At 43.3% G+C, this 24,865-nt stretch overlaps 1 protein-coding gene across 1 annotated transcript in view; it reads right to left on the reverse strand.

Annotated features, from left to right (window-relative positions):
• The window catches only part of Ptpn21 (protein tyrosine phosphatase non-receptor type 21), a 57,402-nt gene that overhangs the window by 17,998 nt on the left and 14,539 nt on the right, over positions 1–24,865 (reverse strand). The window contains exons 3-10 of the mRNA XM_028777311.1: positions 18,351–18,520; positions 13,630–13,727; positions 12,396–12,463; positions 11,650–11,720; positions 9,219–9,306; positions 8,493–8,581; positions 5,350–5,437; positions 4,297–4,376 (exon numbers count right to left, since the gene is read on the reverse strand). Coding sequence (XP_028633144.1) covers positions 4,297–4,376; positions 5,350–5,437; positions 8,493–8,581; positions 9,219–9,306; positions 11,650–11,720; positions 12,396–12,463; positions 13,630–13,727; positions 18,351–18,520 — 752 coding nt within the window. The remainder of the gene's footprint in view (positions 1–4,296; positions 4,377–5,349; positions 5,438–8,492; positions 8,582–9,218; positions 9,307–11,649; positions 11,721–12,395; positions 12,464–13,629; positions 13,728–18,350; positions 18,521–24,865) is intronic.

Here is a 24,865-nt window from a genome sequence, read left to right on the forward strand (position 1 = left end):
TATCTTTCCAATATCATGCCAAGTGCCCAAGCCTTCAGGGTGTGTGGGGGTCTTTTTAGAGTACCCCTTAAATATGCACAAGACTCTGATCTTAGGACTTTGATACTGAATTTGGTTCTGGGCACTGGCCACAGTCAGGCCTAGGTTTAAAGGGACTTTGTGTTCAGCCTGTCGCTGGCTCTCCATCTAGATGAACTGAGCTTTTAAAATCATCAAAGTCAGGGATGGTGGCACATGCTTTTAGTCCCAGCACTCAGGAGGTAGAGGCAGGTGGATTTCTGAATTTGAGGCCAGCATGGTCTTCAGCACTATTTCCCAGACAGCCAGGATTACAGAGACCCTGTCTCAGACGAGTGCTCTCCCAGAACAACAACAACAACAGCAGCATATATTCAAAAGTGGGAGAAGGAGCTGCTGATAGCACACACTTATCAACAAATGCCTAACAACATTTGCACAGATGGCCAGCCTGGGCAAGAACACACATCTGCAGTGTGTGAAGTACAGAATCCGAGGACACAGGGCCTAGGAACAGAGGCAGCCATTCTTATCTACTGGTGTCTTGCTCACAGCATCTAGTGGGAAGGTGAAGCAGAAGCCAGTTCTGCTAAAACAGAACAAAGGAGCCCCACCTGCTGAAAGGTCTGACCCGGGCAACCTTTCTAACAGTCTGCCTCTTTTTCTCATTGTTCTTCTAAGTGCAGTTCAAGGAGAGGCCAGCCATCATTAACTTCCCACACGAAGGAAAACAACTGTTGGCTCTGTGTCCCAAACTCTTGGGATGCTGTCTGTGCTAGCAGAGCACGCTGAGAAGCGATGCAGCTAGAACTCCTCAGACTCATAGCTAGAGTGTGTGCACTGGAGGCAACAGCAAAGCGGCTGTGAGCTCAGGTGAAATGCAGGATATTGCTTAGTGAAACTTCGCTAAGACTACTTGTGGTTATCTTAATCTCAACGATGCCATCTGGAGGGTCATTATCTCTGTTTTACAAATGAGGAAAGTGATACTTAGATTAGGTAGATCACACCTGGTCACATGGCAAACAAGTGGCAGAACCAGCATTTGAACGGGCAGGTCTGTTGGATGCCTGAGTGCAGCCCCTACAATCACACACACATACACACACACACACGTACACACACACACCCCACATGTACTAAGTTAACATATTAATTTAAAACTGTAAGAGATATCTCATTGCTCTGTGAGCTTCTTCTCAGTCGGCCATCCATTTATTCACAGCTAGCAAAGGGCAGGCTTGATCATGTGTTAGGCAGTGGAAAGACCCTGGGATTTTGTTTCAATGGCTTTCCTCCTGTGCTTTAATGAAAAACAAAAGCTCCCCCTGTTTTAGAGCAGGCCAGAGGTGTGTAAGCAGGCTGCTACAAGGTCAGTGACCTGGCTCCGGATCCCTGCCCCATCGTGCCACTGTGGGCAAGCAGAGACCAAACAAGGCTACAGGAAATGTTGAGGTTAGGGGCTCGCCTCACTGTAGGTCAGTGATCCCATCTACCCAAGCACCTGAACAGAAAAGGAAGCTCCCTGAATCCAATTCCAGGACAGCTTCCTGTCCCCAAGCCTTCTAGGGAGGGCAGGAGGGAGACCCACCCAACTGTGGGGAACCTTTGACAATCTCAGCTTTTTCCAGGGACTGATACTCTTCGGTGAGTCACCTCTGTCCTCTGGGGACCTGGTAAGCCAGAAGGGAAGGAGGGTACTACATCTTCCAGTCCCCTGAGCCAGTAGTCAGTCTGTTGCCTACAGAAGTCTCCAAACAGAAGTGGGCTGGCTGTTCCGCTCACCCACATCCTAAACTACAGAACCAGCTCATGTCACTGTGCTCAGCCATTAGCATGCTGACAACTGGAACACTCACCTTTCTCAAGGTTCTTGGGCCCTCTCTCTCACTTAGCTTTGCAGGTTGGAAAGCACAACCCACAAAGAAGGGAGAGAAAGTCCCTACACCGAGAAATGTTGATCCCTGCTCCCGTTTTCCTCATATAATCTAGGGAGCTGATTGCTGCCAGCCGACTCTGGGCTTCTTGGTATCTTGGGATACCAGAAGAGGCCTTTTGACCTGACTGACACTGGTATCTCATTTAATATCTAATACAGTCCTGAAAGGAGATCGAGGAAGGTCTCATTATTTCTGTTTATACATAAAAAAAACAAAGGGAGCTAGCTTCTAAACTAACATAAAAAGATGACCCTGCTACCTTCAGGGCTTTGTCTGGGTGGGAAACAGGAATACTAGATCCTGTCAGGGTAAATATCACCTGGGCCAAGGTTAGATGAATCAGAGGCACCCCAACGCCACTATCCTATAGAAAGGACATAAGGAGGGGTGCAGAGAAAGCAACTCCATCTCCAAAACAGGGGTAACTACCACTTAGCCATAGTTACCTGTCCAGCACACTAAGCTTACCTAGCTGGACCATTAGAACAAGTCCTACCGACGCCTCAGATGTTACTAGACCTGTGTTGAGAGCCTTCAAGAAATGGCTATAAAAATCGTTTCGGTTTTCTTACCCATCAAAAGGTGAGGATTTAACAGTATAAGCTTCATTTACCTTACCCACTATATTGTACACGATGACAGACTTGTCTCACATAGTCTTACATACACACACTAACAGTTCCCGGATATGCAGACATTAAAAACAGAATTTGGAAAACAGTCCTTCATACATGGTATCTCTAAAGAGAATCAAATATTCTTCACACAAGAATAATCTGTGTGGCTAATAATATCTATGCAGCGTTACTCAAATTTGGCAACATGCCAAAAGTTATATTTCTAAGATTATAAGAATTCCCACACATGTCCATTGCTTTTCTCTCTGAACTTTGAAATCATTAAAATTAGGAACTGCTAAAATACACTTTTCAAAAAGGCATTAGCCACGACGTGATGCAATACAGGCTTTACTAGATGGCATCACGCTTAAAGGCTTCCTCATGGTGGCTGTCACTTCACGGTGGCTGTCACTTCACAGTGGCTGTCACTATGTTTTCAAAAAATGAACCGAGGTGGTGATGACTCGTCACAAATGGTCCTAAATTCATGAAAAGCTTCAAAATGAAAATGCTGTGTTCCCATAGACTCTGTAATCACTTGAATGTAATTATTATATGCAGAAGTAACATCACAAATGCTCGTCTCCTGGCCAGCTAAAGAGCTTTCCCAGGTCCAGGTCTCCTGGCTCCTCTGCATGTAACAATTTCGTACACAAATTCAAGAGTGGGCGGAGAGCATGAAAGGTGGCCATGCCACAAAAAACGAAATTGTTTGCATGAACATGGGCAACGGACACCATCGTGTCAGGCAAAATAAACCAGCCCCACAAAGACAAGGCACATATTCCCTCTCATAGCAAGACTCAGTGTGTGTCTGTGTGTGTGTGTGTGTGTGTGTGTGTGTGTTAGTAAAAGGAGAAGCTGTGGGTGTGGTAGCTCAAGCCAATAATCCCAGCACTTGGAAGACTGAAGCAGGAGGATTGCTGTGAGTCTGAGGCTCACTTGGGCTACACAGTGAGTACAAAGCCTGCCAGAACCACAAACCAAAACTCTGTAGCAAGCAAATAAACTGAAGGAATAACAACGTGTTAAAGATGTAGAGTAGGAATGGAGAGGAGTTGGGATGAGTATGTGAGAGAGGCTAACTACTAACAAGGCCCTTGCACACATGTGTGGACATGTCAGAACAGCTTCTTACTTTGTATAATTCATATATATTAAAAATGAATAATGCTGACCTCAAAATCCTGACCAAGATATTGACTAAACATTATAAAGAATACTACTCCCAAACAAGACATGGGGGCCCATGCCTTTTATCCCAGCACTCAGGAGGCAGAGACAATTGGATGGATGTTTGTGGGTTCGAGGCCAGCCTGATCTATAACACTCTCCAGGCCTACCAAGGCTCCATACTGAGATCTCGTCTCAACAAAACAAAACAACAAAAGACTACTACTCTCAGACTGGAGATTACAACTCAGTGGTAGGATGCCTGCCTAGCATGTAGGAGGCCTTGGGTTTGATCCCCAAAGAAAATGAGAAAGACAAAAAACATCCTTTCCGGTTTTTAAAAACCTTCAAGGATTATGACCGTGAAAGGTGCTTGCTGCCAAGCTCAGCGGAGCTCAGTTCAGTCCCTAGAACTCATTCGGTGGAGAGCATGGCTCTCCAAGTCGTCCTCTGCCTTCTACATGTGGTCCCCTGACACACATACAAACTGGATAAATGCAATTTTACATTTTTTTCCTACAATTTCCACAGCAGGAGATACTCACAGGTTACACTGGTTCAGTCTGTAAAATTTGTGCCGTGCTACACACAGCCTCCACACGTACTTTGCTGTTTCCATGTCTTCCTGGCAGATGAAACACACAGAGTTGTAGGGAAGCACACAGAGAGGAAGACACTTGTAATGCCGAGACATTGTGTCTACACCATCTACCACCCATGGCGAATTCCTCATCCCCACAGTGACCCCCTCATCCCCACAGTGACCCCCTCATCCCCACAGTGACTCCCTCATCCCCACAGTGACACCCTCATCCCCACAGTGATGCCCTCATCCCCACATCCCCACAGTGATGCCCTCATCCCCCCATGACTCCCTCATCCCCCCCCATCCCCACAGTGACGCCCTCATTCCCTAGCCCTGTGGCTAACCTCTGAAAGCTGTGAGAACCTAACGGTGAAAAAGAACTGATCTTCTTAGCAGTGTGAGCAAGCAGTTCCTAAACATCATGTTTGTATCAAGTATCAACTCCACTCCTGAGAAATAACACTCAGAGACTTTCTAAACAGAACATTTGCTCCAGGGCCTTAATATTGCCTTTGTTAAGACAGCAAGAACAGCAACAGGCTCAGCAGCACGCAGAGCGAGCGGCTCACCAGCACGGGCCAGTAGCTAGGCTTACTGTCTCCTCTACTTTTCGTTACAATTAGTTCACAAGTCTCTCAAGATGGCTCAAGAGTTTAGAGCACTGACTGCTCTTCCAGAGGTCCCGAGTTCAATTCCCAGCAACCACATGGTGGCTCACAACCATCTGTAATGGAATCTGAGGACAGCTACAGTGTACTCATATACATTAAAAAAATCACTTGAATCAAAGAATACGGATACAAAGACTCATTTGCTCAACAACATTTAACAAGTGAGCATTTTTCCCAAGTGCCATTCTGTAACATTTAAGTATAAGTTTTTATAGCACATAGAATTATGAAGTCCTAAATTAGTCCAAACTTCCCATCCCTGAGTACACAAAAGAGAACTCAGAAATGCTAACTTGCTAACTTTGTTGAGAAGCATTCCATGATTTTTTGTGCTCACTCACAGTTTGAAACTGGATGGTCTCCTCTTTATTTGCCAGCTCTAATGCAAAAAAGGACTTGTTGTGCGACATGTTAGCAATGTCATGCCACCTAAAGAAAAAACAGAGAATGCTGAATGCACATATGTACACTGGGAGATGTAACGCATCATTTTTCCTTAAGTTTGATATGTGACTTAAAAGTTTATTTTACGGCCGGGCGGTGGTGACGCACACCTTTGCTCCCAGCACTTGGGAGGCAGAGGCAGGCGTATTTCTGAGTTCGAGGCCAGCCTGGTCTACAGAGTGAGTTCCAGGACAGCCTGGGCTATACAGAGAAACCTTGTCTCGAAAAACAAAAAAACAAAAGAACAAAAAACAAAAAAACAAAGTTTATTTTACATATATAAATATATTATATATTACTATATAAATATTATGAGTAGATTTATATTTAATATTTGTATCTAATATATATTTTGTTATGTTTACATATTATATAGTTATATAAACAATATATTTATATTATATAAATATATAATAAATAGATTTTATATCATAAACCATATATATAGTAGCCAAGTTTATAGTCTTTTTCCACTCATATGAGCTGAGTGATCTCAGCTTCCTGCCCTGGTAAGCCAAAATAAACATCCTTAAGTTGCTTTTGGTCAAAGAATTATTTCACAGAAACAGGTGTAACTAATACACCTGACTCACCAGATTGGCTGAACAATCAAAGATACTTATGTTACCGCTTTAAAGGGCATCCACTCTCACAATGATGATAACTGTACCAGACACTTGGATACTAAGATCAGTGGGGTGATGGTCCCTAAAGAGGCACTCGGAAGAGCAGGAGGGCACCAGACAACATAAAAGCAAACACACTGGTTAGCAGTGAAGGCAAACAGCATAAGGTAAGGGACGAGACAGAAGTGCACTCTGAAAAGCTACGGGGTGAAGAGAAAGCCAAGTGCTCAGAAACCAAGGGTGAGTTACTCTGAGTGTTGTCAGTAGGACATAAACTGTATCCTGCTTCTCCTAATTTTATCATCTTTAGCTTTTACCGACTAGATCTGGTTTTTATTACCTAGCTGTGTGCTACTGTCAGAAAGCAACTGAGTCTGGAAGACGCTTAGCAGTTCCGAGCTAGTCCGTCCCCCTCAGAACCACTGGGGACCAGAAGAGTGGCTAATTCCAGAAGTTGGCAAGTTTTGAAATATTTGGAATCTAGCAGTGGTTGAGCAGCCATAACCTGGAAATCCAAAGCTCCTGAACATGAAGCACTTCAAGGGGAAACTCTTTCCCCTCACCCGCCGACTCAGGGCCTCGTAAACACAAAGCAAGCGCTTTACCACTGGACTCGATCCTTCGACCCCCCACATCGTTATCTGGGGGTTTGGGGACTCAGGATGCTCAGCCTGTATTATATTTATTTAGCTAAAATTTGTTAAATCAAAATTAATTTATTGCCTTACTGCTCAGTTGTTCAACCTAAAGATTTTTATTTGAATTGTATTAAATGAGGCAAATTTGAAAACTCCCGTGGGGTGAAAAAAGCAACCAACTGAACACCTGAGACTTCCATATGGCCTCTTGGTACAGTTCTGCTGTCTGAGTAAATCCAGATCCATTTTCCTGTCCCTATGCCCCCAGCTCAGCACACTGGGAAGATTTACTATAACCAGGTTGGGGACAAGAGTCCTGTTGTCATAGAAACAGTCCCCGCACAGGCAGTGCAGTGTAAAAGAGGGGCTCAGCTCCCCAAGCCATGTCTACTCTTTGTGGCCACTGTCACTCTGAATAATTCAGGGCCCAAAGGTGGTAGAGCAAAGCCAGAAAAAGAAGAGTTGTCATTTTAGTGAAAAAGTTCTTAAACGGGAAGACCAGTTCTCAAGAATAAGTAGAAAAAGTAGAATGTGAGGAAGGAGGAGATGGTAGAGAGCTCACTGGCCCCAGGGGAAAACCTACTGTTCTGCTAAATGGTCATAATATCAAACTGCCCTCCAAACTGGTGTCTGTACACCCATCAATCAGCGCTGCTCTCAGACTTCCTCGGAGAAGCTTCTTTGTGTGGGAGGTGCTTAACACAGAAAGTCAAGCTGGTCAAAGTGCACAAAGTACGTGTGGAGTGTTCAATCACAAATGGCACATCTATGTCACTCACCCTCTCACCAAGGCTCAGGGACCATTGTGGAAGAAAAGGAAGACAGATTATAAAAGCCAGAGGTCAGGGAAGAATGGAGTGGAACAGTGTCATCTAGACACTGGTGGCATGCTGACACTTTTGGGTTCACAGCGGCGGTGGTTGTAGCACAAGGTCAAACCCATCTCCCCCCCCCACCCCCCAGCCAAGGAGCTACTGACACTTGATGGCTTCTTGAGGAGAAAAATCCAGCTTTCCTTAAGGGTGTGGCCCTCATAGATTGACTATGCTCCAGTGTATGACTCCATACCCATGAGTATATGGATTCCATAGGTTTCAAACATATGTATATTGATACCAAGTTGGGGATTTTATTCAAAGGAGTTAGGGGGAGAAATGGGGGCAATATGGTCAAAAGACATTATATAAAGATATACAAAATCTCAAAGGATTAATAAAATATTATTATGTGTCCAAAAAGATACAACTGGAACAAAGAATATTACAAAGTACTCTTAAGCCGCCTGGAAGTTCACTTCTCAGAAACCACTCGGCACTCTGAGCCTGTCCCTACCCGTCAGTGTACGTTCCTACTACCTACATGCCAAGACTTGTACAAATAGCACTCTTTTTTATAACTGGGGGGAAATCAACTTTATAAAGCTGAAGTTTGCTGAGACGTTGGCATTTTAGTAATTTTGTTACATAACTATAGACAAAAGGAAGCCTAGATTTTTTCCATAGTGAATAAGTAGTTCCAGAAACCAGAACTCAAACAAAAAATTCCCTATCAAAGGAAAAGATGGCTTCTCTGTGGCTGTGGCGGCAGAGTCACACATTTTAAGCACTTACAAGTAGGCTGCATATCTGTTTTTGATGACAGTAGCATGTTAATGAAGGCTGTACTTGGGTGGCATTTAACTTTAGAAAAGGAATATCTCCATTTCCCAATGAGAACTGAGGGAAGACTTGTCAGCAATAACTACTTAAGTATTTAAAAACACAGAACAAACAATACCTGAACACCACGGGAGGCCTTCCATTCTTGTGTTTCACAAAGATGCCATCGAGACACGCACCAATGGATATATCACTTCCTTGGCTGTCCTAGACGAGAGGAGAAAGGAGGAGACCCTTGGGAACTGGAGCACAGGGACAAATGCATCCACTTCCCTAAACTCGTTTCCCAGGTAAACACTGTCCAGAAGACCCTCGGGCAATCGCTCAGAAAGAAAACAGAATGGGCAAACACAGTGTCCTGCCGTAAGTACAGAGAGAGGAGTGTGGACTCTCTTAAAATAGTTTTGTTCTTATGTTTATTTATTTACTTTGGATGTGGGTGCACACATGCCACGGTACACATGCAGAGGTCAGAGGACAGCGGTGGGAATTGGTTTTCTCCTTCTTCCATGTGAATCCCAGGATCAAATTTGAGTCATCAGGCTTGGTGGCAAGTGCCTCGACCCTCTGAGCCAAGTTTAGACTCTCAAGAACTCTATTTCCTGACCCTACAAAGCACAACCTCAATAGAGGACTGTGTTTGACTAGTCTGGTCACAAAGGCCTCGGCCATGCTATTTTCCCAAATTGCTAAGTGCCACCTCCTCCCCCTTTTCAACAAAACCTCACTCTGCTTCCTATTCTGTGTTCAAATGATTCACCTGTCTGAGCCACCAGAGTGGCAGGGCCTACAAGGCTGTACAGCCATGCCGGCTTGCTACTCTCGGCCTTAGATATTCACTTACCTTGGCAGGGTAGCTCTCCTCTCCGTAGCCGTCCATCCTCTCCACCTCCTGCATGTACAGCATCTCAGCCTCCGGCGCTGTGAGCCCTCTGCAAACCAACAGACGTGAGTGAGACTGCTCCAAACCTGAACCTCTTAAACGATGTACATCAATGTGGAATAAAACATTATAAACATTTAAGCTCCGAAGCATCTGGATATATAATAATAATTGCTGATATTGATCCTCTAAAACATAGCAAAAATGGGCGACCTATGAAGCACTGTGCTGAATGCAGAAGGCAAGTATACCTAACCTTGTGCTTCGGGAAGGTAAAAAGGACAGACAAGGGACAAGCAGCTACCAAGATGTCGTCAATACAAATCCAAGAGTTTTTACCTAAACTAGCAAACAGTTGCTTCATTATCCTAAAATATCAGGAAATACTGAGAATTTGGCTTACAAACAAAGTAATGGAAATTATGAGTTTGCTCAGTGGTTAGAGCACTGGCTGCTCTTCCAGAGGACCCGGGTTTGATTCCCAGCACCCACATGAGCAGCTCACAATCACCTGTAACTCCAGTTCCAGAAGACCTGGTGCCTTCTTCTGACCTCCACAGGCATGGGTATGATATACATACATGCAGGCAAAACACTCACATATATAAAATAAAATAAATAGATCTTTAAAAATGTTTTTAAAGACTAAGTGATAAATGTAAGAAATGGATCCCTTTCAGTTCAGATGACTGGAGCCCTAGAAAGACATGAGGAAGGAAGGGTGCTTAACCACATGGACTCCCCTCCCCAGCCTCACCAGCTGCTGCTCCCCCATGTGCCCAAGCCCCTCTCACGCAGTCATCCCAGAGTCTGCATTGCTTAGACTGTACTGTGTTCCTCACACATCTGAACCTCTGCGCACACATCCCCTCATCCATCCACCATCCACACACGGACCCAGCAATCACTAGTTTCCTCAGGGCTCAGTGACTGTACCGATCCTCCTGTCAGATTCTCTGGGAATCCCCAGTACTTGCCACTGCCCAGTGCAGTCCTCACACAATCTGTCCACGCCTCCCCACTGCACCCTTTTTCTACTGCTAGATGCTACCACAGTGGGCTGTGCCGCCTATCCTAAGATTGCTGGGAACACATTCTTAGAAGGCAGAGAATTATACTGTTTATGGCCAAACCAGCCAGCACTCTGTCTCATAAGGATAGAAAGGACTTACAGGTTCCTAAGTCCTATTATTTAAGTGACAATAAAAAACAAATGCAATAAATGACAAAAACCAGGCTCTTGTATGCCCCTGGGTCATGTGTGCCTTTGGGTCAGTGTGCCGTTGGGATCAAAGAAGTGCACTAAGGGAATATGGTTTGTGTAGACACAGAGGCTAAAGAGTGAGAGTAGTGGTTTTTAGAGAGTGAGCACTTGGGCAGGAGCACGTGGAGAGATGAGAGGATGGTACTTTTGGAAGTTACTCTTTTGCAGCCAAAGGGGTAGAGAGAGAGAATACATAGAAAGACTGAAGGTTATGAGCAGGCACATGTACTTTCAAGTCGCTTTTAGCATATATCAGACCTGAGCCATTCCGAGTTTAGTTTTCTTTGTTTCTAAGCTGAAGGTAATAGTCTCCTTAAAGACTACTGGAGTTATCAGAATGTCATTCTATATATAAAGTATCTGGAACTCTGTGTACTTGGCTTAGAGTAAAAACTAGCATCTCAGGAGATTCTTAGAGTCAATAGAGGTTCACCATCAAAGAAAGTCAACATGGACCAGCATAGACGAGAATTACAAGGATAACCTGGGCAACAGACACGAGGACTCGAGGATTCTCATCATTGCTTCCCAGGGGACAGAAATCCTGCTCCCAAAAGTAAACAGGGGGCAATGGCCATGGCAATGCATGTCTAGCATGCAGGACGCAGAGGCAGCAAGGTAGCAAGTTTGAGGCCAACCTGGTTCTTAAAAATCTCAAGGGCAGAGGATACAGCTCAGTGGTAATGTGTCTGTCTACTATGTACAAGCCCCTGAGTCCAAACTCTAACACTATTTTAAAAAACAAAGAAAGACAGAAGGACAGAAGGGGATGAGGAAGGGAGGGAAGGAGGGAGGGAGGGAAGGAAGGGACAAAATAAAGAGCACCTGGAGGGCTGAATCCTAGAAGACAGACTTCTCTGATCATGCACTAATTTATACAGGCTTAGTTACTACCACACATTTAATACATGGGTGATGAACTGGCACCTTAAGGACATCCCTGGTTCCCTCATCGGTACATGGACAATGACTGAAATGCTAGGGGAATGTACTTACAGACCAGTATTTGGCACACAGTGAACTTTACTTATTCACGTCACAAACAGGCTGCAGTAATGTTCCCAATTTAATATACAAAACATATTTCAAAATCAAGCAGCCATGAGCTGTGGGTCTTTTCTGTGTTACCTGTATTTCTGATGCAGCAAGGCCACTTTTTGGGCTGCTTCTTCCAGCACTTTTTCGTCCTGTAGCCAACCCTGAAGGAAACACAGAGCAGTGAGCACGTGCACGTTTTTACAATGAGCCACTGGGACAGTCACTGACTTTGGCACTTCAGGCAGAATGTGGAACAGTGAGTGCTAGCACTGGGGAGCTCTGCTTTTGTATATGGCCATAATAATAAACTGAGTGGTTTCTACTCAGAAGCCAAAAGATTTCCCCTGCCTTCTCTGCAGCTCCAAGGGGAACTTTCAGCTAAGTTTTAAGGTTGGAAACACCCATGAGCCAGTTCTGAGCTCAGTGTTAAGCCATTCAGAACAGCCCACTCTCCTCAGGTGTGTGAATGAGATGTTCACATCCATTTCTTCAGCAGAAACTTTAGAAAGGAGAAGGCAGGATTTTAACACTGATAACAAGTCAAGTTCATTCCAATATTAACTTTGTGATTCTCCAAAACCAAAACCAAACCTCTCTCCTCAGACTCATAACCAAAGGCAAAAACAATGTCTGTAAGTACTGAACAGAAAATTACAGTTTCTGTGAATTTACAAAGACCAGGAAGACTGTAACAGGGAAAGATTGACACATGAGATGTTTACGATGACTCTAATGCTAGCCCTGCGTAGAATGTCTACTATGTGGGCAATCAGGGATGGCTACGAGTATAGGGACAAACTATGCATAAAAGGGCCCAATGCCAAAAGAAGTCTTACCACAGGAAGCAAGGCAAATTTCTGAAGAAAATCTTGGGATTCATACTGATCAAAGTCACCAAAATCAGCTAAATAAAATGATAAATATCCACATGTTGGCTACATTTAATTTTCACAATAACACATTTGCACAACAAAAAATAACAAGCAGTATGAATGACATGTTTATATGATTCAGACACCAACTCTGTCTAACAGATAATAGAGCAATAGGCAGATTCATGCATGTTGGCTTGGGAAAAATGTCTATGAAGAGAAACAAACCTGCCCTGCATGTGACATGTGCTTCTGTGCACAGGTTCGTGTCAAACAGGGACAGGGAATGTGTCCTGTGAATACACACATTCAGGCAACATAGAGGGAACTGAACACGAAGGTGTCGGAAGTTTGTTATTCTCAAGGCAACAGGTGTCCAGGCCAGCTAGGATCTGGAGGAGTTTTATCATTTTTTCTTTTTCCTTTGTGTTGTGTTTTGTTTTGAGACATGGATCCACTCTGTGGTCTTAACTAGCCCAGAACTCGGGACGTAGAACAGACTGGCCTTGAACTCACGTCTTGCTTCCTCGCTGAGGTTAAAGTTATATGGTACTGTGTCCAGCTTAAGTTTCTTTTGATTATGTTTCAGTTTCCATCGTTAAACACCAGTTATCACTTGAAATAATGCGCCAGCAGACATTTCCAGGCAGCATAGATGTAGTCATGGACACGTGCAATTGATTGAAAAAGCATTTATGAAGCAAAACCACTTCTATTATGAGTGAGGACGCTCTATAATTTGGAACAGCTATTACTAGAGAAACCAAAGAGATGGGATGTTCTTAAAGTCTAAGTGAATACAATTTCATTAAACTTATTGATAGAAAGGTCATTCCTCCCAAAATACTATGTTCAAATCAAGTCTTGGAGCAAAATTAACACTTAGCATGCTAAATTCTTTTATATCTACATACATACATATATATGTGTATATATACATATACATATATACACACATATATGCATGCATGCTCCTTTGACATGTCATCTCTCAGACATGTCCACAAGACTCCCATTTCATTGAAGGGGTCCAAATGGTCTTCTTACGAGTCTCCAGATAAAAACATGGTATTCCATTAGTACATAGATACTATAACAATTCATATTAAAAAATCAGTTACTTACAGAATCCTTTACTGTTCTTGTTTTAACACCTATCTTAATCTGACAGAATTACTACTTCACATGCATTCCTTACCTTGAACAGCTAAGCCAGCCAGCTGAATGGCTTGTTCTAATGTACAGGGAAGATTTCCTTCCAGAATATCTTTCTTCAGCTGCAGGTAATACTGATACCTGTTTTAAAGGATGAGTTTATGAAACCAGTGTCACTATAATCTCCAGCCAAGACTCACTGCACTTTACCATAGTTTAGTGTGGGAACATAAACTGTCAAATAAAACTGTAGCCCTAGATGTTTTCAAAAAGTGGAAAGAAAGCCACAAACAATATAAGCACACCATTTGATTTGTTTAATGACAAATCTGTTATCTATCCATTGCTTTAATTATTTCAAAGTCAAAATAAGGGATCAGGGATGTAGCTCTGGGGTAAATGTTTGCTTAGCATGTGTGAGCCTGGCTTGAGCTCCAGCAAGCCACACATCCCTCAGAGAAAACATAGGTCAAAGTCACCTCTAGAACAATAACCCGGGCAGTGGTGGCGCACGCCTTTAATCCCAGCACTTGGGAGGCAGAGGCAGGTGGATTTCTGAGTTCGAGGCCAGCCTGGTCTACAGAGTGAGTTCCAGGACAGCCAGGGCTACACAGAGAAACCCTGTCTCAAAAAACAAACAAACAAAACAAAAACAAAAATAAAAACAAAAATAAAAACAAAAAAACAAAAAAATCTGTCTTCTGCCCTGTAAAACAGTCCTGGCCATCCATTCTTCATGGTAAGAAAAATACACACTCAATGACCAATCTGCTTTTAAGTCTCTCACTTGTAACTTGGTAATATGAGATTTTAAGAAGTTAGTTAGATAAAAACTTCACTAGCTCTGTAAATTTTAAGGCAAATAATTCTTGAGATTTCAGATCAGGCTATCAGTAAGTTTTTAAAGTATAACCCTAAAAGAATAACTTCTAAAAGACTTTAATATTCTGTAACATAGTTTCTTCTTCTGCCCCCCCCCCCCCACCCCCCACCCCCCGTAGTGTCACGTGGACCTAGGTGTAAATTCCAACCCTGGAATTGAGGATTCTGCACGACCTTGGGTGAGTCACAGTTTGTAGATTCACATGTTATTATCAATAAGATGAAGGTATGACCACCCCTTCACAGGGTGAACACATCCGAGTGACACAAGTAAAGCCTTTAACAACACTGCACATGTGCTGGCACTCAAGCAGCAAGGCACTATCAGTAATGCATTTCCAGTCAGGAAACATGTCGTCCTATCATCTCTCCACTAGGACAAAGCTCCAGAGCTTCCTTCTATTCCCTGAATAGGTCAGTGCTAGGGCCTGTCATTGTTCTTCTACAACATCGTTCTAGACACTGGAGATAGTGCTAGGTTTGGTCCAGTGATTCTGCCAGTGTAGTTTACAATGCCATCTCTGCCTGAGTCTCTCTAGGTTTGTGTCTTTGAGCAGTCCAGGAGCAGATTACATCTGAGTTCCCCAGAATTCACATGCATTTTTATGGCACCCTTTTAGCTAGGCTTTAAGTCTCTGCCCTTTGTTACCAAATGGCCTGACCAACACACCATCTATTCAAATAAAAAGAATTTAAATCTAGCTTCCCCTTCTACCAGCTAGCAGATATCACGGTAATTCTGGGGTGTCAGAGGGGGTAACCTGCAACTTTCTATATGGCTTTCAAAGGCCAAAAGAGATGGTATTTACAGCAGTATATCTAGTGTGTGTGTGCCACATACTCCTCATTATTCTAGACTCTTCCCTTACATCGAGTAAAACCCTGGAATGCAGCATCCATAGACCAAACTAACTTGGGCTTGCTTCTTACCTTAGCTGTGAACAGGTTCCATTATGAGAGCCAGTTCTTCCACATATGCTATAAATTGTTCATTGCTAGTTCAATATCCTTTATGTAAGCTCCCGTGTGGAAATTTCCTTGTAAATGACATACCAGGAAAGTGCCGCATTTACAAACAAGTATACTTCCGAATGGTGAGGCAAGATAAGTCTCTTTCCATTAACACTTATACAGGCTGTAACAATATTGTTACAAGTAACAGAAAACGGACTACTGTAGTAACCAAGATGTTATTACATACTAGCAATTCATGAATTTGTAAAAATTCCATCTATCCAGCCATTTACTATTCTCAAATTTTACTATCTTTTGCAAACAACAATCCCCGTAAGGGCTTGTCCTGTGGGGGACAGTTTTCAGCTGCCTTGTGGCTATATTTTCCTGACAAGTCCTCTTGCGATTCAGATTTCTGTTCTCTCCTTTTTTGACAAGTACTTTTGAATGTTTTTTTTTTGGGGGGGGGGGAGAGGGGTTGGTTCCTTAGTATGGGGGATGGGGAGAGAGGTGACTAAGCCCAGAGCTTTGCTACTGCCTTACCACTGAACTACATCTCCAGCCTTGACTGTGGTTTTATAAGCTCTTTTGGAGGTAGAGCTGGCATATAATAAACTGCTCCAACACACAATTTTGTCACATAAAAAAACACATGAAGTCACTGCTCCAGGACCAGTCACTGCCTGAGTACCAATCACCTGCAAGAGTTTCTTTGCATGTAGTTCTCCTACACCTTCCCCCTTCCTAGAAACCACTGCTCTGCTTCCTGACTCTACAGCTCTGAGACCTAGAACCTGTCCAGATGTCTTAGCCTATGAGCGACCTAGAAGTGGGAAGGAGACGCTGAGGGTGACAGGATGTGAGAGAAAGAACCAGCTTTTGTATTGTAGAGTTGTCACACAAGTCTGCATGGTTGGCCTTTGGGCCTCATTTCAGATCCGGAAGGCTTCTTATTGATACTCATGACACTTCTCATTGATAGAACTTCTCTACTAGGTCTCTGAACCTGATCAGGAAGCAGTCCTGCTGGCTGAACCCAATAACTCCATTCCTCTTCATGCTCTTCTGTGGTTCACGCCTAAGCTCTACTCTAATGACAGCTCCTAACTGGTCTCCTGCCACTTCCAATTTCATTCACAAGGGTTTTGTTTTGTTGTGTTTTAATTTCTAATCCATCAGCTAGTGTGAATGGTCTTTGTAAGACATAAATTGGATCATTCTACACCATTATTAAAATTTGAAAAAGCTGCCGGGCAGTGGTGGCGCATACCTTTAATCCCAGCACTTGGGAGGCAAAGGCAGGCAGATTTCTGAGTTTGAGGCCAGCCTGGTCTACAGAGTGAGTTCCAGGACAGCCAGGGCTACACAGAGAAACCCTGTCTCGAAAAACCAAGAAACAAAACAAAAAACAAAAACAAAAAAATTTGAAAAAGCCTTACTCACTGAACCATGTCTTTATGATTAGTATACATCTGGCTTTTAAACCTCTTTTCTCCTCTCCAGTATCATCTGAGACTTTTTATCCTGACTGTTTTCCACAAGCCCTTCCCAACTAGAAAATGTCTTCTAAAGCCTGTCAAGAAGTCAACCCTTTCCCTTCCTTAGCCACGGTCTCCATGCCCCATCCCGAGGAATCCAGAGCTTTAAATCAAATGCTTGTTATCATAGGATACTGTGACTACTTATGTAAATGAACTGCCAGTTCCATCAGACTGTGAGTAACTCCTCCAAGGTCAGATTCAAGTGACTACCCAACAGCTCTTAGATCGCAGAATATCTTCAGTAAATGTTTAAACGAGTTAAGTAGACAGCTCGTACTTTTCCCCCTGGCTTCCACTTTCTCTCTCCAATATTTACATTTCAGACCTGTGGCACAGTCTCTCTGTGTCTATCCCTACTAGCTCACCCTTGCTGTTTCCTGGTATCTTCCGGTAATTACCTGGCAGATTCCAACAGCATTCCACAAGCCTGAGGGAGCAGCAATTCTCACTAGCTGCAGGGCACTACAGCTTCCAAATGGAAAACAAAGCCAAGGAAAACATGGGCTTAAGATGTAGAAAGAAGATAAGACAGGAACACCAATGACCTTAACAGGAGGCTGTGATACCAACCACCTTAACAGGCAGATCTACAAGCAAGTCCTGAGGTAGCATGGGGTAGACAAAGTACACCCCGACCTGGGGCATCCCAAAGCTTCTTGGAGTCAGATGAGAAAGACTGGAGTGTGAGAGAGATTAAGAGACAGAGATAAAAGATACAGGAAAGCAGAAACAAAACCGTGTAGGGGGAGCAAAGGGGACTGATGGGATAGGAAGGGACACAAAGCTGACACTAGAGGGGCCCAGAAGGAACATACTTGGGATTTTTCCATTGCATGGGAAGGGCCTTCTATAAAAGGGATGAAGCAAAGCAAGACTTCTTGGAACTCTTCCACCGCTTAGGCCCCTGTACGTGTGTTTACTAGCTAACTCTGCTCAGAAGCATCCTCCCTCTCTGTGTCCCCTCTGTCCCCCATGGCCGACCATCTACAGAAGATAGCTTCCGGGGCAATAATTCCAAGAACCTGGCCAGTTCCTTGAGAAAACACAGAGTTCAGGACTACACATTTTAAATCTCCCCTCTCCTGCTTCCTTATTACAAGGAACCAGAAACGAAACAGCAAGAACATTAAAGAGGATATCACAAGAGTTCATGGCCAGGGTGAACTGATCACCTTTCCTGTGCCTTTGGGACCGGCAAGCCATAATTCGGTCTGACATACCACATTCCAGAACATTCCAGAGCCTCTTAGTAATCCAGTGACTGAAAAAATGTGGGCCGCAGGGCAAAGTCGGTCATGGGCCTTTATCTCAAGGACCTTTGACCCCAGCTCCACTCTTCTGACCTCTGTAGACTACTTTCTACCACAGGTGGCAGAGACCTTCTCACCTGGTAATCTCCTGCTGCAGCTGAGAAACAGAAGGCACATAAAACACCACGCCAAAGTAGACGGTGGGCTCCAGCGCGTGCTTATCCAGCTGCTTCTTGAGCGCTTTCTCCAAATCCACCCAGCGCCGCTGGCTCTGCTTGTTGTAGTACCAGAGGCTGAAGTACGTGACCTGGAGGGAAGGGAGGTCACTGAGGCAGGCAGTCATGCAAAAAAGATCCCAAGTATCCACCCCACAAAGACCCAGGACCAAGCAGCAGTGGCCTCCTGGGTCTTACAGAAGGAACGACAGCCAAGGCTTACAGGGAAAAAAGAAGTAATGTCAAGTATTCAGGAAATGGAGGCAGGAAAAAAAAATCCATCACCAAACCACTGAAGCTGTCATTATTAAAATATATTAGGGAGTGTGTGCTTGCTCATGTGTGTAGTGTGGAGTTCAGGACAAGTTTCAGGAGTTGGTTCTCTTTCTCTACAAAAGGGCTCTTGGGAATAAAACTCAGGTCCTCTGGCTTGCAGGACAAGAAATTTTACTCTCTGAACCATGGCAGCAGTCCTATAACTAATATTACTTTAAAAGCTTTAAGGGGTGCTCTACCTAGTATAATTCTAAACTATCGTGCTAATCCAGCTTTTCCCTATTCTGGCATTTGGTCTCTATAAATAAAACTACTGCACATAAAATGTCAGAAACTTTAGTAACAGATGTAACCACAGCTCTTCCTTGCCCCTCAAAGTCCATTAGATAAAAATTCAAATCAACTGGATATTATAAATTAATTTTTTTAATATGAAGAATGAACTTTGAACTAAAGAGCAGAATGTGGAGATCTCTGTCTGTCTCTCTGTCTCTCTGTCTCTCTCTCTCTCTCTTGTGTACATGTGTGTCTGTCTGTCTCTCTGTCTCTGTCTGTCTCTCTCTGTGTACATGTGTGCGATCTTCTATCATTCTCTCTCATACAAACACACATCTCATATGAAAAGTTACACTTAGTGTAATAAAGTGACCTAGGGCCGGGCGGTGGTGGTGCACGCCTTTAATCCCAGCACTTGGGAGGCAGAGGCAGGTGAATTTCTGAGTTTGAGGCCAGCCTGGTCTTCAAAGTACGTTCCAGGACAGCCAGGGCTACACAGAGAAACCCTGTATTGAAAAACCAAGGTGACTAGGCTTGGTTTCCGGCAGGCAGATGATAGCTGGGAACCGGAAGAAATCAGTCTGACCTGTTTCCGTAAGTAATACAAGTCACAACTCCAGCACAGGAGATGGATGGGCAACTACGTGAATGCACAATGCTATAGGAAGAACATTATATTTGTCTTTAATATTTTTAATTAAACTTATTTAACTTTTCATATAACATATTATGGTCATACCCCTCCTATTTATGAGGGATGATTTAGTTTTCCCAACTCTGCCAAAATGCCAACAAAAAGCAATCATTGGTTCCTTCTTCCAAAAATCTTTTTGACTTATAATTTCAAGAATTTGAATGAAAGATGGGTACACTACAATTTAAAGCATGTATGATGACTCCATCTTCCATCCTAAGACCCACAGTTTGGACTGCACATAAGCCATGCTTCGTCTATTATGCACAATACTTTTAGGCATCTGTTCTATATTTGCATTTAGTTTTTGTTTGAGAAAAGGTCCCACTATGCAACTCAAGATGGCCTCAGATTTACTTTGTAGCCCAGGTTGGTCTCAAACTCACAATCCTCCTACCTCTACTTTATAAATCAAACTTTTTTTTCTATGCCGATATTAAGGGCAGACATGCTATAGGACTAAAAACTGTTTGGGGCATGAAAGTACACTGGCTCTTTGGACTGGAGAGATAGTCACTGTTAAGGACTGACTGGCTGCTCTTCTAGATGACCCAGGTTTAATTTCCAGCACCCACACGGCAGCTCACAACCATCTGTAACTCCAGTTCCAGGGGGATCTGACATCCTCTTCTGGCCTGCATGCACTGCATGCACAGTACACAGACAAAAATGAAGACAAAACACATATACATAAAATAATAAAATTATTTATAGCAACTCTTTTAAGACTTATTTATTAGCCAGGTGGTGGTGGCACACGCCTTTAATCCCAGCACTTGGGAGGCAGAGGCAGGCGGATTTCTGAGTTCGAGGCCAGCCTGGTCTACAGAGTGAGTTCCAGGACAGCCAGGGCTAAACAGAGAAACCCTGTCCCGAAAAAAACAAAAAAAAAAAAAAAAAAAAAAGACTTATTTATTTATTTTATGTGAGTACACTGTCACTGTCTTCAGACACACCAGAAGAGAGCCTCAGACCCCATTACAGATGGTTGTGAGCCACCATGTGGTTGCTGGGAATTGAACTCAGGACCTCTGGAAGAACAGACAGTGCTCTTAACTGCTGAGCCATCTCTCCAGCCCCCCAAATTAATTTATTTTTAAAAATTAAGAATATCACCTCTTAGCCAGTCATAGTGGCTTACGTGGGAGGCAAAGGCAGGCTGATCTCTTGGGTTCAAGGCAAGCCTGCTCTACATAGTAAATTCCCAAGAGCCCGGCTCAAAACAATCTCCTAATCCCCCAAAACAGCATATCATCTCTTACAATTAAAATTAGAGGATCTTAAATTTATTCTGTCTATATTACTTTTCCCTTTAAATACAGCTGGACTTGACTACTTGAAACACAAAAATGAACATAGCCAGACACGGTGGCCATACACCTACCATCCCAGCACTCAGGAAGCAATAGGATATGAGTTCAAGGCCAGCTTGGGATACATAAGGAGCTTCAGGTTAACTTGGGCACAGTGAGAACCTGTCTCAAAATAACAAAAACAGCAGCAAAAGGAGAGGTAGGGAAATTTATAAATAGTTCCAGAGATTAGCAATGATATTTAGGAACGTGATAAGCTGTACTTATTATTCAACAGAGTTCGTTACTCAGCGTTTCATTTCCCAGAGACAGAATGGCTTGTTCTCTAGCAAGCTTTACAAGACAAATTAACTACAGCGTCTTCATCTGTGACTACAAGCAGAGTTTTCCCAAAGCCAAATACTCACTCTTTTGGTGCCTACCCTTATTATGGGTTTTTAGAAAGCTCTGTTTGCCCACAGCATAGGAACTAACTGTGTTTCCTCTGAGAAGCTCTGCCTCAGGGTAGTTAAGGAGCAGACCCACCTCTGAATTTACACTCCAGGATCAGCTCTTGACCAAGTGACTGCCTCACCAAGCCTCAGTTTCCTCTTTAGGAAAGTAAAGAACAGAAGGAGTGAAGGAGTGCTCTGCCTTCCTCAGAGGGGCATAAAGAAGGACAACAACCATGTAACTTCCCAACTGTCCTTCATCGCTGGCTCTCTGCTCAAGTCTCTCGAATTCCTGGTGCCCATCTCTGAGAACTTTTTGGATAAGAGTCTTTCCTTGATTGGAAACTCATTCAGGTGCCTACTCTTCCTGTCTGTGCTCACGAGTGAGCACCTGTGGAAAACCCATCCTGACAGAAATCTCTCCAACACTGGATTTTCTGGAATCCTTATGTAAATTTACAGTGATCATTAACTAGATTTCTATGAAGCTTTTACAGGGTCAGATACTTTACATTATCTTTTTCTTTTCTAGTTTATATCCCTCCACCCCCCAAAAAAGTCACAATAACCTTCAAAAATATTTGATGACTTCTTTCATTGCTGTTTAAAAATTATCCCTGCCGCTCTCCTAAATTTGTAGCTAGCTGCCTGCTGTGTAACTAGAGTCAAACGAAGTTAACTAGGGCTTGGCTTCTTTCCAGACAATATGGTTGCCTTGCTCTAAGTGAACAGATACCAGCTGCTCCAGGCAGGGCCAAACCCTAACAGACTGCAAACCCCTTCCGAATTCCCAGGTCCTTTCTTGTCTAATTATTTTAAGCCTCCTTTTGATTGTACTCTATTTTTAAATAGACCAGAGAGACACACAAATCAGCTGGAGGGTTTTTAAAGCCACTAGTACATTATGGTTAATAAAAGTTAATCCCACGTAAAATGGCGAATATAATTTTATCCCAGTGCCTTTCTTAGACCTGCTGAAGTTAGAAGGCTTTCATCAGGACAGAGACGAGAGGAGACAGTCCAAGATAAAGTCTACCCAGAGCAGAGATCATCTAACAACAGTGGTTAACAAACTGTAAGCTAACTCAAGCCCCGAGCTGACCTCCACACTGAGTCTGCCATAAATAATAAAGTATGGAACCTCTTCCTTCGGCAGATGGCAGTGGTCACATGGCCTCCTCAACACAGCTCGTCCCTTCCCTTTCTGTTCAGCTTTCCTTTATTTTCTTCTCACTTTAATCAAGTTACATAGTCTTTATTTTATAGGCAATAGGACAATATACAATATTGAAACATTAGCACATATAAATGAAGACTCAGGAAAGTAACAAATCTAATCATACTAGGTGTAACAAACTGAAGTCCAGGTAATTAAAATTCTTTGTGTTCAAGTGCCTTCTGCTGTAGCTTTAAAGTTCAAGCACAGTGGGAGATAACATTTAACATATAAGCACAGTGGGGAAAGCCAAAGCCGGAGACTTATTACAAGAAGTCCAGGGAATGAACAGAACTACGGCCTACCTGGATAAACCACTCTCATTTTTCCCACTTACAATCCCAATCAGACACTATGAGGTACGTGATTACTGCAAACAGAATAATTTTAAAACTAGATTCTTGGGACTGAGGATGTAACTCCATGGTAAAGACTTTCCCTAGCAAGTTCTATCCCGGCACTTTAAAAAAAAAAAAAAGAAAAAAGAAAAAGAAAAGACATTTTCTTGGGCTGGCAATGTAGTCAAGTAGTAAAACACTGACCTAGTACATAGTAGGCTATGGGCTTGAGTCTTGCACCACCCAATTAACTATAAAAGTAAAACAAGTCTACCAATATTTCTTAGATGCCTTGGATTTATTTACGCCTTCAGCTCACTTTGACTGATCATCCCCTAGGTAGCAAGTACCATCCTGGGTGCTAGCGGACAGCACTAAACCCAGAGACCACAGTTCCTGTTCTCTCGGGGCTGTGTCCTGTGTACTGGGAGTCCTAAAAAATAAGCAATATACACTGTACACTGGTCAAGATGTGCTCTAGAAGAACACTGGATTTTAAGACTAAAATACCAACATGTTTCTAAAGAGGAAACAAGGATTAAATAGAAAAAATATGCATAAACATTTTATTCCCCAAAGATGATAAAGATAATCAAGATAAGCACACAAAGTTTCACCACAAAGGCAAATTAATTCTTTGTGCTACTGTACAGAACGTCACTTGAGTTAGGACTCACAGAGTGAGGGCAAACAGTAGCCTCTCACTCTTTAACCAGATCGTTCTACCATAGGGTCACTCTTGTATCTCATCCCAATAAATGGGTCACAAATTGTTTTTTTTTTTTTTATCTAAATCTTATAAATTTGAGACCTGTTGGGCCTGTTTATCAGCTTAACTCAAATACGTATCTGTTCTTCAAGATTCATGTTTGTATTTTATGTGCATGGATGTTTGCCGGAATATATATGTATCCTACATGCATGCCTGATGCCAAGAAAGCCAGAAGAGGGCACTAGATGTCTTGGAAGGCTCCTCTGGGACTGTAGTTACAGGGGGTGCGAGCTGCCTCTGGGGTGCTAAGAACCAAACTCTACTCCCTTGAAATGTAGCAAGCATTCTTAACCAAGACGACATCCCTGATGCCCATGGATAACACTCCTTGCTACCACACATGCTGCAAGCAAGGTATGATGCACACCTATAATACCAGTGTTAGACTTCCGCGCAGTTTGGAACAGACAACACCAGACCAAACGGTTTCAAAGGGGAGGGAGCTTATTCAGGGCAGAGGGCAAAGGTAGGGAGAGAAACGGGAGAAGATGGAGGAGGAAGAGGAGAGAGAGAGGAGAGAAGAGGGAGGCCGGCCATGACCACGTGGAGAGAAGGGGAAGGGAAGGGAAGGGAGGAAGGGTGAGGAGAAGCTAGAGGCAAGAGAGTAAAAGAGAGGAGGAGGCAAGCAGCCCCTTTTATAGTGGGCACGCCTACCTGGCTGTTGCCAGGTAACTGTGGGGAGGAGCATACCTGGGTGTTGCCAGATAACTGTGGAGGTGGAGTTTAGACAGAATACTAACAACCAGTACTTGGGAGGTACAGGCTAGAGGGTCGGGAACTCAAGGCTATTTTGTGCTACACAATAAGTTCAAGGCCAGCCTGGGCTGCAGGAGACCCTGTCTTAGAAACCAAACAAACAAGGCTAGCAAGTTGACTCAGGCACTTGCTGCAAAGCCTAACAAAGCTCAGTCACTGACATCAACAAAACAGAGGGAGAGAACCAACTCCCACGAGCTGTCTGGCCTCTGCATGCAAGCTATGGCGTGCACATATTACACAAATGAATACACACACAAAGTAAATAATTGTAAACAAAAGTGATCCTTTTTTTTTCTGTTATCATACCACCCAAACATAAATTCCCTTCAAAAGCTGTGCTAGTCATTAAGAACACAGACAAG

This window comes from Grammomys surdaster, unplaced genomic scaffold (genome assembly GCF_004785775.1).
Source record: "Grammomys surdaster isolate TR1022 unplaced genomic scaffold, NIH_TR_1.0 279, whole genome shotgun sequence".
NCBI classification, from domain to species: Eukaryota; Metazoa; Chordata; class Mammalia; order Rodentia; family Muridae; genus Grammomys; species Grammomys surdaster.